Source organism: Poecilia reticulata, linkage group LG20 (genome assembly GCF_000633615.1).
Source record: "Poecilia reticulata strain Guanapo linkage group LG20, Guppy_female_1.0+MT, whole genome shotgun sequence".
Lineage (NCBI taxonomy): Eukaryota > Metazoa > Chordata > Actinopteri > Cyprinodontiformes > Poeciliidae > Poecilia > Poecilia reticulata.
This window is the reverse complement of record NC_024350.1, coordinates 5,971,365-5,982,865: the sequence shown is the minus strand read 5'-3', so window position 1 is coordinate 5,982,865 and position 11,501 is coordinate 5,971,365. Positions and strand designations below refer to the sequence as shown.

General features: G+C 36.9%; 1 protein-coding gene across 4 annotated transcripts in view; it reads right to left on the bottom strand.

The window, feature by feature from the left end:
* LOC103482366 (serine/threonine-protein kinase pim-1-like) overlaps nucleotides 1-591 on the bottom strand; it is a 6,410-nt gene extending 5,819 nt beyond the window's left edge. For all 4 annotated transcript variants that reach the window (XM_017301752.1, XM_008438493.2, XM_017301753.1 and 1 more), the window contains exon 1: nucleotides 426-591. In XM_017301752.1, the coding sequence (XP_017157241.1) occupies nucleotides 426-471 (46 nt within the window). In that variant the 5' untranslated portion in view covers nucleotides 472-591. The remainder of the gene's footprint in view (nucleotides 1-425) is intronic.
* Between the last annotated feature and the right edge of the window lie 10,910 nt (nucleotides 592-11,501).

Genomic DNA, 11,501 nt, shown 5'->3' with positions numbered 1-11,501 from the left:
TATATATATACTGTATTTGTTTACAGTTAAACTTTGCTAAGCTAAACAGGCCAATCATTTGACTCGAAAAATTTGCCTGTGTCCTAGGCTACTGCATCGTTTTCAAATCCATGCATTTGATTAAGAAAATAGTTTTATTATTTAGGTTTTGACCCTCTGTTCACTTTAATCTAAGTCTTCAGTGCATTTAGATCAAATGGCAATCTTAGTATGTCCATCTTCAGCTTGTTCCCCAGTTTGGTTCCACTGAGAAAAATAACCTAGACACGCCCCTGCTCTTAACTATTAAAACACAACTATTACCTGACTTTCACTGATCGGTGTCTAAAATGAACAAACTGTAAAATCCTTTACATTAACATTTCTCTCTCTTAAAAACTTAAACACAAATAATTTTTAGTTATTTTTTTCATGAACTCATTTACCTTGTTTCCTGTGAGCTGGTGTTTTACTCTTCCTTTTACGTCCCATTTTTTTTTTTGTTTTTTTTTTTTGTTTTGTTTTTTCTAGATTTTAGTGTGGATCCTTTCGCCTACAAGCAATGGCAGCTTCAGCTTTTATAGTTTTGTCTCTCTCTGTCAGAAATCTCTGACTGACTGAGCTCAAATTAGAATGTTGGGTTCCAACATCAATCATTGTGACATCAAAAATAACATTCCAAAATTTTGTCACAAATGTTAAAATGGAGGTGATGTTGCCTAGCAGCCCTCTGAATTAAATCTAATCTTGAGTACACATAAAAATCCCCCAAATCAAACTGTTTCTTTCGTGTCAGTTTTCCAGGGAAGAGTCGGTCAGAGCAATGAACCCTAGATATTGGAGTCGCACAGAGATCTCAATTATTTTTTAACTCCTGCAAAATCTCTGCAGTGAAATAAAGAATGATGTCCAAAATGACTCATACAACCAGCTAATACCAATATTTTGTATTAGTTTTGGCTATAATTTTAATTTACAGTGAACGTGATCTGGAACTCACAGATTTTTATGTTGAATATAGTTCCTAAATATTGATGAAAAACCCACCTACAGCATATTAAAAATATTCTAAATAAAAGTTTAAATATCTCAGTGCAGTGCTACTTGACACCCCATTTGGTTGGCATTAATCCTCTGTACCCAGGGAGACTGTAGACTTTGGCCTCTAAGACAGTTTCACCTGTGCAAATTAATGTATATTAAAGTACATTTGGTAAATGAACAACTGAAATAGGTAGTTGTAAGCTTTTTGGGAGATCTTAAATATTTATGAACTACCCCTGTGAATACAAATACCATAGGCCCACTATATTTACTTTTGATTTATTTATGTAAAATGTAATGTTAAACTCTATTAATAGCCTTTGTAAAGCAATTAGCACCAATGCAATTAGTCTAGCAAAGTGATTTCACCATTCTGTCACTTCTCATAATATGTTATTGTATAGCTCAACACGCATTTTATTTGTGTTTTCATTTAATTTCCCATTGGGATCAATAAAATATTTTTAAATTAATTAAATAATCCATGATATTTGTGATCCATCTGGAATATTAATTGTGTGATCATCTGAACAGTAGGGTGACCATTGAATCGACCACCAATTATTACACATTCATGCCGTTTTGTTTTTTCCTTGCTGTGCATTTCAGACACACCATGAGTAGAAGCTAGTTACCAACTTGTGTTAAGACAGTTTTGCTCTACAGAAAATAAATTCTTAGCTACTCCCTCATTGCATAATTAACTTTATTACATGAGAAAAACTGAGTCTGGCATTAAATCAGACAGGCATGGAAAATAGATAGATGCTAAATAAACAAACAGAAATAGAAGAGGAGGAGTGTCAGAGACCAGAAAGGAAACATCATAGATAATAGAGACTTCATGAGGACAGTGAGATTATTAATGGAATTATATCTCAAAAAATTTTGATTGTGGTGTCTGTGCGTGTATTTGTGTGCGTACGTGCGTGCGTGTGTGTGTGTATATATATACTTGTTTAGCTATTGTTGTGAGGACTTAGTGTTGACAAGCAACACAGCATGGACATTTCTAGTTATGAGGACATCTTACCTTATCCACACAATATAAAAACATAATTTTGGGGTTGTGGGTTACGTTTTGAACTGAAGTGTGAATTGAGTTTAGGTCAGGATTAGGAGTATACTCTGAAGATTAGGTTTAAGGAAAAGGTCATGGCTAGGCTATAGAAATTAAGGAAAGTCAATGCAAGCCCATACGAGTACAGTGAAATGGGAGTGTGTGGGTGTGTGTGGTCTTGTTTTTGATACATTGTAAGAACCATTTACTGATGCTCCTTATGGGGCCCAAAGCTGTTTTAGGATAGATTTAGGCCTGAGGTGCAAATTGGTTTTTGGTTAGGTTTAGAGTTGGACATATAGTAATGTGTAGGTTCAAAGCAAAGGATCAAGGTAAAGGTTAGGGTTAATCAAGATGATCTCAGATGGGTCCCCAACCATGGCTTTCTGTAGCTAGTAGAAAATGTGTTTATAAATCCAAAAGACAAATGTCAATAAATACATTTTGTATGTGATACCTTAAAGTAAATAGGAAATAAAAATATCGAAGAAAATAAATGTATCTATATATTCAAAAAACCTCAATTCATTACTCAATTAAGTAATTAAATTAGACAATCTAATTAAACTTTGATACATGTTAATGTTAAAAGTCAGACATCTATATGTCAGTTGTTTTTTTACCCATCTTTTTTCTCTATTAGCCTGATTTGGCTAAAAAAAAGGTCTACGTTTCAGATTTTGTTAGGGTTGAATTATTAATTCCATTAGTTGGAGAAGTATCTGATGAATTTTAGCTCAGGGTCCCAAGAGACTTAAGAATCGTCTCTGCCAACATGTAGATAGCAAAAAATAAAGAAAAGAGCATTCATATGAGTGTCTGGGAGGATTTCTAAAGCACTGTCATGTCTGTCTGCTTCTTCATCCTGACCTTTTTCAGAAACTTAGCGTTTGGTGCTGTGGACCTGACGCTGGTAGTAGATAAGAATTCCAATCTTGACCAGTCTACCCAAACATCTTCCTGTCTCTTCACTTAAGCTGAAATACGTTTGTACGACCCTTGGGTTCCAATGAAGGAAAACATGATGGTTGGATTTATTAGTGTTTATCTAACACACTAAAAGAATCATTGGGCTGGTACAGAAAAACTAACTGTACAGTCAGTCAGTGTTCACAGATATTTTATCTTTCCTGTGAACATCTTTCCTTTGTCATTTACATGGACACATAATGTGGGTAATTAAAATATCTTGCCATGTGATCTCAGGTAATGTCATTCTCTGCATCAAGGGAAAATTTAATGTGCCTGAAAACCTTCTAATCAATCCAATTTAGCTTCCCCTAGCTTCTGTGCAGGTGTATAGATAAATATATTAACATATGTTTGAGGCGCTAGAGTGTAGCTGATGGAAAATATTTTAATACTTAGAGATAGAAAATAAAAGAGAAAATAGACACTAAGCTATCAAGACCTACACATTCTTAATTACACAAATCTAGCATGTTTGTGGGCTTTTTTATATCAAGGAAAGATATCCGGAGGATTCCTGGGTGTAAGAAAACCAGTATACCATGTAAACAATTTCCTGTTTTTGTCATGTTACCATTTTCTGCTCTAATTCTTTGTGGAATCAGATTTTGCTTCCTCCAATTACAGTTTCAAGTCTTGTGGGATATGTCTTCATCATCTTTCTTACACCAGAAGCTGACATATTCCGTCTTCCTTATTTCCGCCCTTGGGGGGTACAGCCAATCAGTGATAAAGAAAATAAGTAAGGCACTTGGATTGGCTGCTTTCAAAATGTCAACTAATAGTCTGTCAAGTAGCATTGAACCTAAGTATTTCACCTTCCTAAACTCCAAATTAGGTTTCCTTTTGAATGTTTCAAATATGCCCTACGAAATTATCATCGAACAGGCAAATATTTTCCAATTTTTAAGCATTTTATGCACATTCCACAAAAATATCCACAAATATTGAACAGCTCAGGTCCTCAAAACTGAGCTGTGGATCTTTTCAGTTCCTCAAAAATCACCACGAGTCTCTTGACTGATCTACTTGTGAAAGCTCTCCTTGCTAGGTCTTGTAGGTGAGGTGGATTGCTATCTTACAGCTCATTCTGTTGCAGTCATTCTGTTTCCATGTTCAGAACACTAAACAACATGACATTTTTCATGCTTGCGATCTAGTTTGGTGACCTAACCCTGATTTAAAACTCTTCACAACGTTCTGTGTGAATGTTGTGAAAGGGTTGCCTTGTCTTCTTGATGCTCTTAGTCCTTCACAAAATAGCTTGATAAAAACTGAGAATAAAGTATACACAAGCAGACTATTTATTATTGAGGTGACTTTCCTCTCTTCCTGCTTGTCACAGTCCAAAAACATGCATGCTAGCTTAATCGGTCTATCTAAATCACACTAAATAGTGTGTGTGTGGGTGTGCGTGCGTGTGCGTGTGCGTGTGCGTGCGTGCGTGTGTGTGTGTACGTGTGTGTACGGCTGTTTGTCCTACGTGTCTCTGTTCTGCTGGGTGACCTGTGACCCCAATGTTCAGAAGGAACATGTTGAGTTTTCATGCTCTTTTAGCTTTGAGGTATTTAATTTATCAACAGGCAGGATAAAACTGTTGTTAACTGCAGTAACAACAGGTTCTACTGTAGGAATAATGGCGATGGGATATTGCAAGATGACCTTTGCAGTCCAAGTACTGAAGTCATGTTTTGTCCATGATGGCAGAACAAACACAGGCTTTTGTCTGTAACCAATCTATATTTAATGGCATAACTGACAATATAAGAGCATCCACTCAGCTACTACATGGTCAAATGCCTCAAATCAAGGCAGCTTGGAGGCATAGGCAGTGGCCTGTTTTTAACTTAAATGTCAGGGAGTTTCCTTTTCATGTGCTCTGTAAGAGAGCAGAGAGGATCAAACACACTCTTTTTATTGTCTATAAAAACACAAATTAGGTTGCAAATAACAAGAATGAAGTGCTATATGCTAAGTTTTAAAAATAACATTTTTAATTAATTCAAATTAAGACACAATAAAAATGGCAATGAGATGCAGTAATCAGTGAACAAATTCGTAACCCGAGTAAATATTCAGTTCTTTTAAAAGAAATACACAGGTATCAAATATTATATATATTGGAGGTGTGCCGATCGATCGGCCACCGATCACGGTCTCTTGTTGCCGATCAGACAAACCAATCACCTGCTTCTCATTTCGCAACCTGCCTGTGCAGCTGGTCTCCTCTTTCCTTCACACTGCGCAAGCGCGAAGCAACAAATCCTAAGCGATGTCGTGTGGAACTATATCTCACTGAGTAAATGGGGAAGTTTGCGTGTTGCGGCGGAAAATTGAAGCACGTGGGGTGAAGCACGTCAAAATGCATCAACACAACGAATCTAATATGGCATAAAAACAATGCCATACTTGACGGAGTTTGGCTACATCGARGCTCACTGCAGTAAAAAAGACATATGGAGGATCAGATAGCAGGTAAAGCAGCGCACAGCTACAAACACTCACCCGGATTAGCATGACGGTCAGAAAGCTAAACAAATAACCAGCAAAATTATTTAAGTCTTCGAGCTGCGATGTAAGACGCTGGTTCTGATCTCGCTGTTGAACCGCTGCCACGCGCTACAGGTAGTAATATTTCACAGATGGAGCGTTGCTTTTGCTCCACCTGGTAGTGACTCTCACACCGAACTTTTGTTTAAAGCTGCAGCATCTAATCTAAAAAAGTAAATTTTACATACGTCTTAAAACTTTTGCTGTCCTAACATGAGAAAGATAATCTATGAAAAAATAATAGAGCTCCTCCCTGTTCTGCATAATTACTCCGCTCAGTCAAAAACAGTCACTCAGAACTAGCAGTAATCAGCTAGCCGCCCTGCTATCAAGAAGTTTTCATTCAGTAACTCAGGATTGTTTATTGTAATGGAWCCTGTATTTGCCTTTGAATGTTAAGTTTTATACTTGAATTTTTTGGCAATGTTGAGAGGTTTTATTTTGACTTTTTGCATTATTTAGCCTCTTCAGAGCCTTCATATGTTTTCAGTCTGTTCAAGATAGTATTACCGATAGCAGTACAATTTGCACAATGCATGTTTTGTTTAGTTTTCTTTTTGGAAAAATGTATTACAAACAAGTTTTTGTCTAAATTAAGGTGAATTCATGGTTCCTTTTTCCACATACCGGCAGTGTTTATGATAAAAAATATAAATAATGATGTGATCGGTATCAGTGATTGGCCGTGATCATGGATGATCGGAATCGGAATCAGCAGGAAAAAACCTGATCGGCACATCTTTAATATATATAATGCCTTTGTCTCTGTTCAGTTGAAGTTAACTCCGGTGTGGTTCAAATGCATATATGAATGATCAGAAATTTCTCCTGATTGTGGGTAAATACAACCAAAACAAACGCGACAGTCTAGAGTAGCGGTACTCAACGTGGGCGGTACYGCCCCCCAGGGGGCGTTCAGAGGACGGCAGGGGGTGCTGGAGGACATTTTTACAAATGGGGTGCGCTGGGATGCCTTTGGTCGAAGGTAAACTTTACACCTTAAATGCACAACAATACCAGTTTAGACTTTGAGCAACTTGGTAAAACTGTATTATGTAACATTAAATCATGCTTGGCTGCAACTGCATCGATGGCAGCTCTTCTGCTATTCAGTGTTTGTTAGCTTCTGTTAGCTTCTTGGCGCAGCTCCGTTCTCCTGCTACTGCTAGCTAAAAAGCCATGGAAATAAAAATTATTTTCACAGGCGTCTACGGATAATGCAATGAACATTCAAGTTAAAATTGGTAGGCCTAACAGCATCCAATCAGAGTGGAAAAAATATTCTTGTTCTGTGTCATTTTCTAGTTGTTAAATATTCCACAAAATGACCAGATAAAAGATATACAACATGCCAGTTTAAACTTTGAACTATTTGCAAAACGACTGAGCTCTGCAACATTAAAACATGAATAGAACTGTAACTACATTAATCATAGCTCTTCTTCTCTTCAGTGTTTGTCAGTTTCTGGTGGTGCAGCTCTGTGCTGCCTTCAGGAGAATGAGACATCAGAGTATCATCCATAAAATTTCACCCACATCACATTTATTGTGCAAACCAGAGCTTTCAGTGGAAAAACAAAAGGTCCAGGTCCTTTTAATGCCATACAAATATGAGACAGAAATATGGATTATATCTTTATAAATCAATAGACAGGTCTATATAGATTAATAGTTTTACTGGACAGAAATTACAATGAACAAATCTGGTTCTTATAATCCTAATGAGTCAAGTTCTTCCAGAAAAACGGTAATTACCGTTCTTTTGAAAGAACGGTAAACTACTGGCAGCTATAGACGCCAGTATTTTACCATTCTTTTAAAAAACGGTAAACTACTGGCAGCTACAAATGCCAGTATTTTACCGTTCTTTCGGAAAAACGGTAAACTACTGGCAGCTACAGACACCAGAAGTTTACTGTTCTTTCACAGTATCTATACCGTACTTGCATTGACGGCAATCTTCTGTCAGGATTAATTACGGTACAGCTACTGTGCATTTACAGTAAACTTCTGGCATCTATAGCTGCCAGTATGTTACTGTAAATTTACAGGATTATTTCTTAGAGTGTAAAAGTATAAAAGTTATGTGAACATTTTGATATTTTACAGAGTATTACCAAAATATTTATATAAATAAGGAGTTAGGTTTGGAGGCATGGTTCTAGACCAGATTTACCACAGGGACCAGGGTAGTCAGTGTTTTTCCATGGCAACACTTGAAAAAGAATGAAAAAAAAAACAAAAAAACAGAGCAATATTTCATCATTTAATATAGCGGTTCTCAACATGGGCGGTACCGCTCCCCAGGGGGCGTTCAGAGGACGGCAGAGGGCACTGGCAGACATTTTTACAAAAGTGGGGCGCTGGGATGCCTTTGGGGGGCGTTTGGTCGAAGGTAAACTTTACACCTTCAATGCACAAGAATGCCAGTTTAGACTTGGTAAAGACACCTTGGTAAAACTGTATTGTGTAACATTAAATCATGCTTGGCTGCAGCTGTATCGATGGCAGCTCTCCTCGTCTTCAGTGTTTGTTAGCTTCTGTTAGCTTCTTGGCGCAGCTCCATTCTCCTGCTAGTAGCTTCACTGCATCAGTTCAGCGTTACACCAGCTGATGACGTTGCTGTGATTCACTTTGTCTGGTATTTATATGTTTTCGCAGTTCTGTGATCATGTCTAAGCAGCAACTTATATTAAAAAGTGTTTTATTTCCGTTTGAAAGCTGCCCGCTTCCATGTAAGGACAACAGAAAATCGCTCTTATAAACATGTAATTACTAAAATCACGATACCCTCACTTTGAATCCCTCTGAAAAATGAACCCATTTAAATAAAGAAATCCCTCGTGGTATCCATGGGTGATACCACGATAGAGAGCGTTCATTTTATAGCATTAACACCGGTGCTGTAAGCGGTCCGGTATGAAACAGGGGTGATAGAACAACGGTACCACAGAACTTATACATTTCAATAATCATAATACAGAAATAGTTTCCGTTGTTTTAAAAGGTTTATGTCAGTCTGCCTTTTCCCCATTGATACGTTTCCCGACCGCCCTGCATCTTAGGGGCACATTGCGCAAAACTCTGAAACAGGAGAAGCGGAGCATAAAACGGAGCAACGAACTAGATGTGAATCATGGCAAAAAACAGAGAATCCGACGCTGAACAGTGAAAAATCAACACATGATGTGAAACATGACGATTAGGAGGCGCAGCAGGTGATTACTGGTGGTGAGCGTCAATAAATGATAAAATAAATCTAGCAACAGGAAATAAACTAAAGTAGACGTAGCAATAAACCAAGAGAGGATAATACTAATCAAATGAAACTAAATGGAAATGAATGAAGAACAAAATGCAAGAWTAAACTAAGAAACTAAAGTAAATACAGAGAAATAAACTGGTATGGCAAGAATAAACAGACACTATTTCCAGATAAAAGGTAAAATAATATTGTTGAAGTGCCATGGGTTTGTTGAGACCATATCTAGTACTGAGAATAAATATATMTTACAGACCATAACAGTAAAGAACTTATCACTTATTTATGTTTTTAATTAGATTTGATATATTTATTTATTCAATATTATTTTTCATGTCAGTGTTAATGTCATGAGGCTGATGACTCCATGACACTTTCAGTTTAACTCATTAGGATTTGATTAAGAACCAGATTTGTTCTTTGTAATTTCTGTCCAGTAAAACTATTAATCTATAATCAATAGACAGGTCTATATAAAGATATAATCCATGTTTCTGTCTCATATTTGTATGGCATTAAAAGGACCTGGAACTTTTGTTTTTCCACTGAAAGCTCTCGTTTGCACAATAAATGCCATGTGGGTGAAATTTTATGGATGATACTCTGATGTCCCATTCTCCTGAAGGCAGCACMGAGCTGCACCACCAGAAACTGACAAACACTGAAGAGAAGAAGCGCTATGATTAATGTAGTTACAGTTCTATCCATGTTTTAATGTTGCAGAGCTCAGTCGTTTTGCAAATAGTTCAAAGTTTAAACTGGCATGTTGTATATCTTTTATCTGGTTATTTTGTGGAATATTTAACAACTAGAAAATGACACAGAACAAGAATATTTTTTCCACTCTGATTGGATGCTGTTAGGCCTACCAATTTTAACTTGAATGTTCATTGCATTTTTTGTAGACGCCTGTGAAAATAATTTCTATTCCCATGACTTTTTTGTTCTCTGGGAAATTATTTTTGATGATAAATACAGAAACAAGCATAAAAATCAAAACATCTACAATAGTGATAGTAATATTAATGATAAAATAATAGTCAGCGCAAAGTAGCCTGCAAATTCTTTGGTGGGGGGCGGTGAGTGACCTGGATAAAGGCTAAGGGGGCGCTGGCCCGAAAAAGGTTGAGAAACACTGGTCTGGAGCTATTTTGTAAAGAAGGAAGTTGCACTTAGTGTCATCTTCAGAGGTTTTCATGTTGTTTCTTGGTGCAGCGCCACCCCAAAGAGTTTGGTTTGTTTGATACTAGTGCTGTGTGAAAGAAAACCACAGATGTAGCAATTTTGGGCCCCAAGCAAATCAAGTTTACTGGGCTATCAGGTGTGAAAACACCCTTAGAGACTTGTTTTGTTGGTCAAACCTGTCGTTTTCAGTCTTTCTGCATAGAAAACTACTTCAGAACAGATCAGAATGTAGCACAGAAGATCTGACTTTTATCTACATGCATCAACATTATTGCAGATGCCGACGACTTTGCTTCACTTTATATCTAAAATGCAGCCAGTAGCTCCCAGCACCAGTGGGACTGTTTGTTGGACAACGAGAGATATTTGTGGATTTTACTAAAGATGTTTCTAATTAGCAGTATTCCATTATTGTCAGAATCTCAGAAAAACTAAAACTGTCCCAGTCACTCTTAGTCACATAGCATGGGAATGAAAAATACTGCAACAATTTGCTTTAAATCCACCAGAGTGATGTACATCAAAGCGATGGAACAGTTGCGTAAGAATTTATTCATTCAATATGATGTCTGAAGAGGATATCTTTCTGTTCTGATTAATAGATATAAACTGAAACTTCTGGAAGCTTTATTGGCCACACGAAAGCAATTTGCAGTGAGAACCCAGCAGTTCCTAAAGCAAGTTCGTTATTGAGATACTAAAAAAGGAGAAAAAATGCACTGCCTTGGAAACATAGACAAAACCCTTTTCGTTTTTCACATTTTGTCTCGCTATGTGTTGATGGAACATAAAATCTGAATAAAACACACTGAAGATTGTGGTTGTAGCATGCCAAAGTGACACAAATTTGAAAGGGTTTGAATACTTTTGTGATCTAAAGAAAAGGATACCAATTTCATGCCACCTCTTCAAAAATGGTCAATGACTCAGTGATGGTTTAATAGAGAGCAAAATGGCTCAATAAATTAGGAAGGTCTACAGCCTGTAAATTGCTTTCTGGTTTTTTATAGTTTCGTTTAATCTTTGTAATATATGAAGGAGATGAAGGGATGTAAAGGTAAAACACAAAAAAAGCAGATTTATTGCTATTATTACAGTATTAACTGCGTATAAAAGATGTAAGATTCCATTAAGGCTATCTTCAAACTGGCAGGGAAGCAAGTTTGAAAATCGGACTGGAAAACTGGAATAACTGAGACTGGAACCAGAATCCTGGAACAGTGGAAGACCAGGAGAAATAGATGAGGTAGATCCAGAAAGTGACCACTGACATTAGCATAGTGCAAATTATTTGGACATGATTACTGGACAATAATATTAATATAATGGAGGAGAGCTGAATTTCTGTACCAGATCAAAACCTGTAATTCCACCATTACAGATGACAGCTTGCTTTTTTTCAGTGTCTTAATAATCTGCATGGATGTGATCATTTGTGATTAGTTAAGTAAA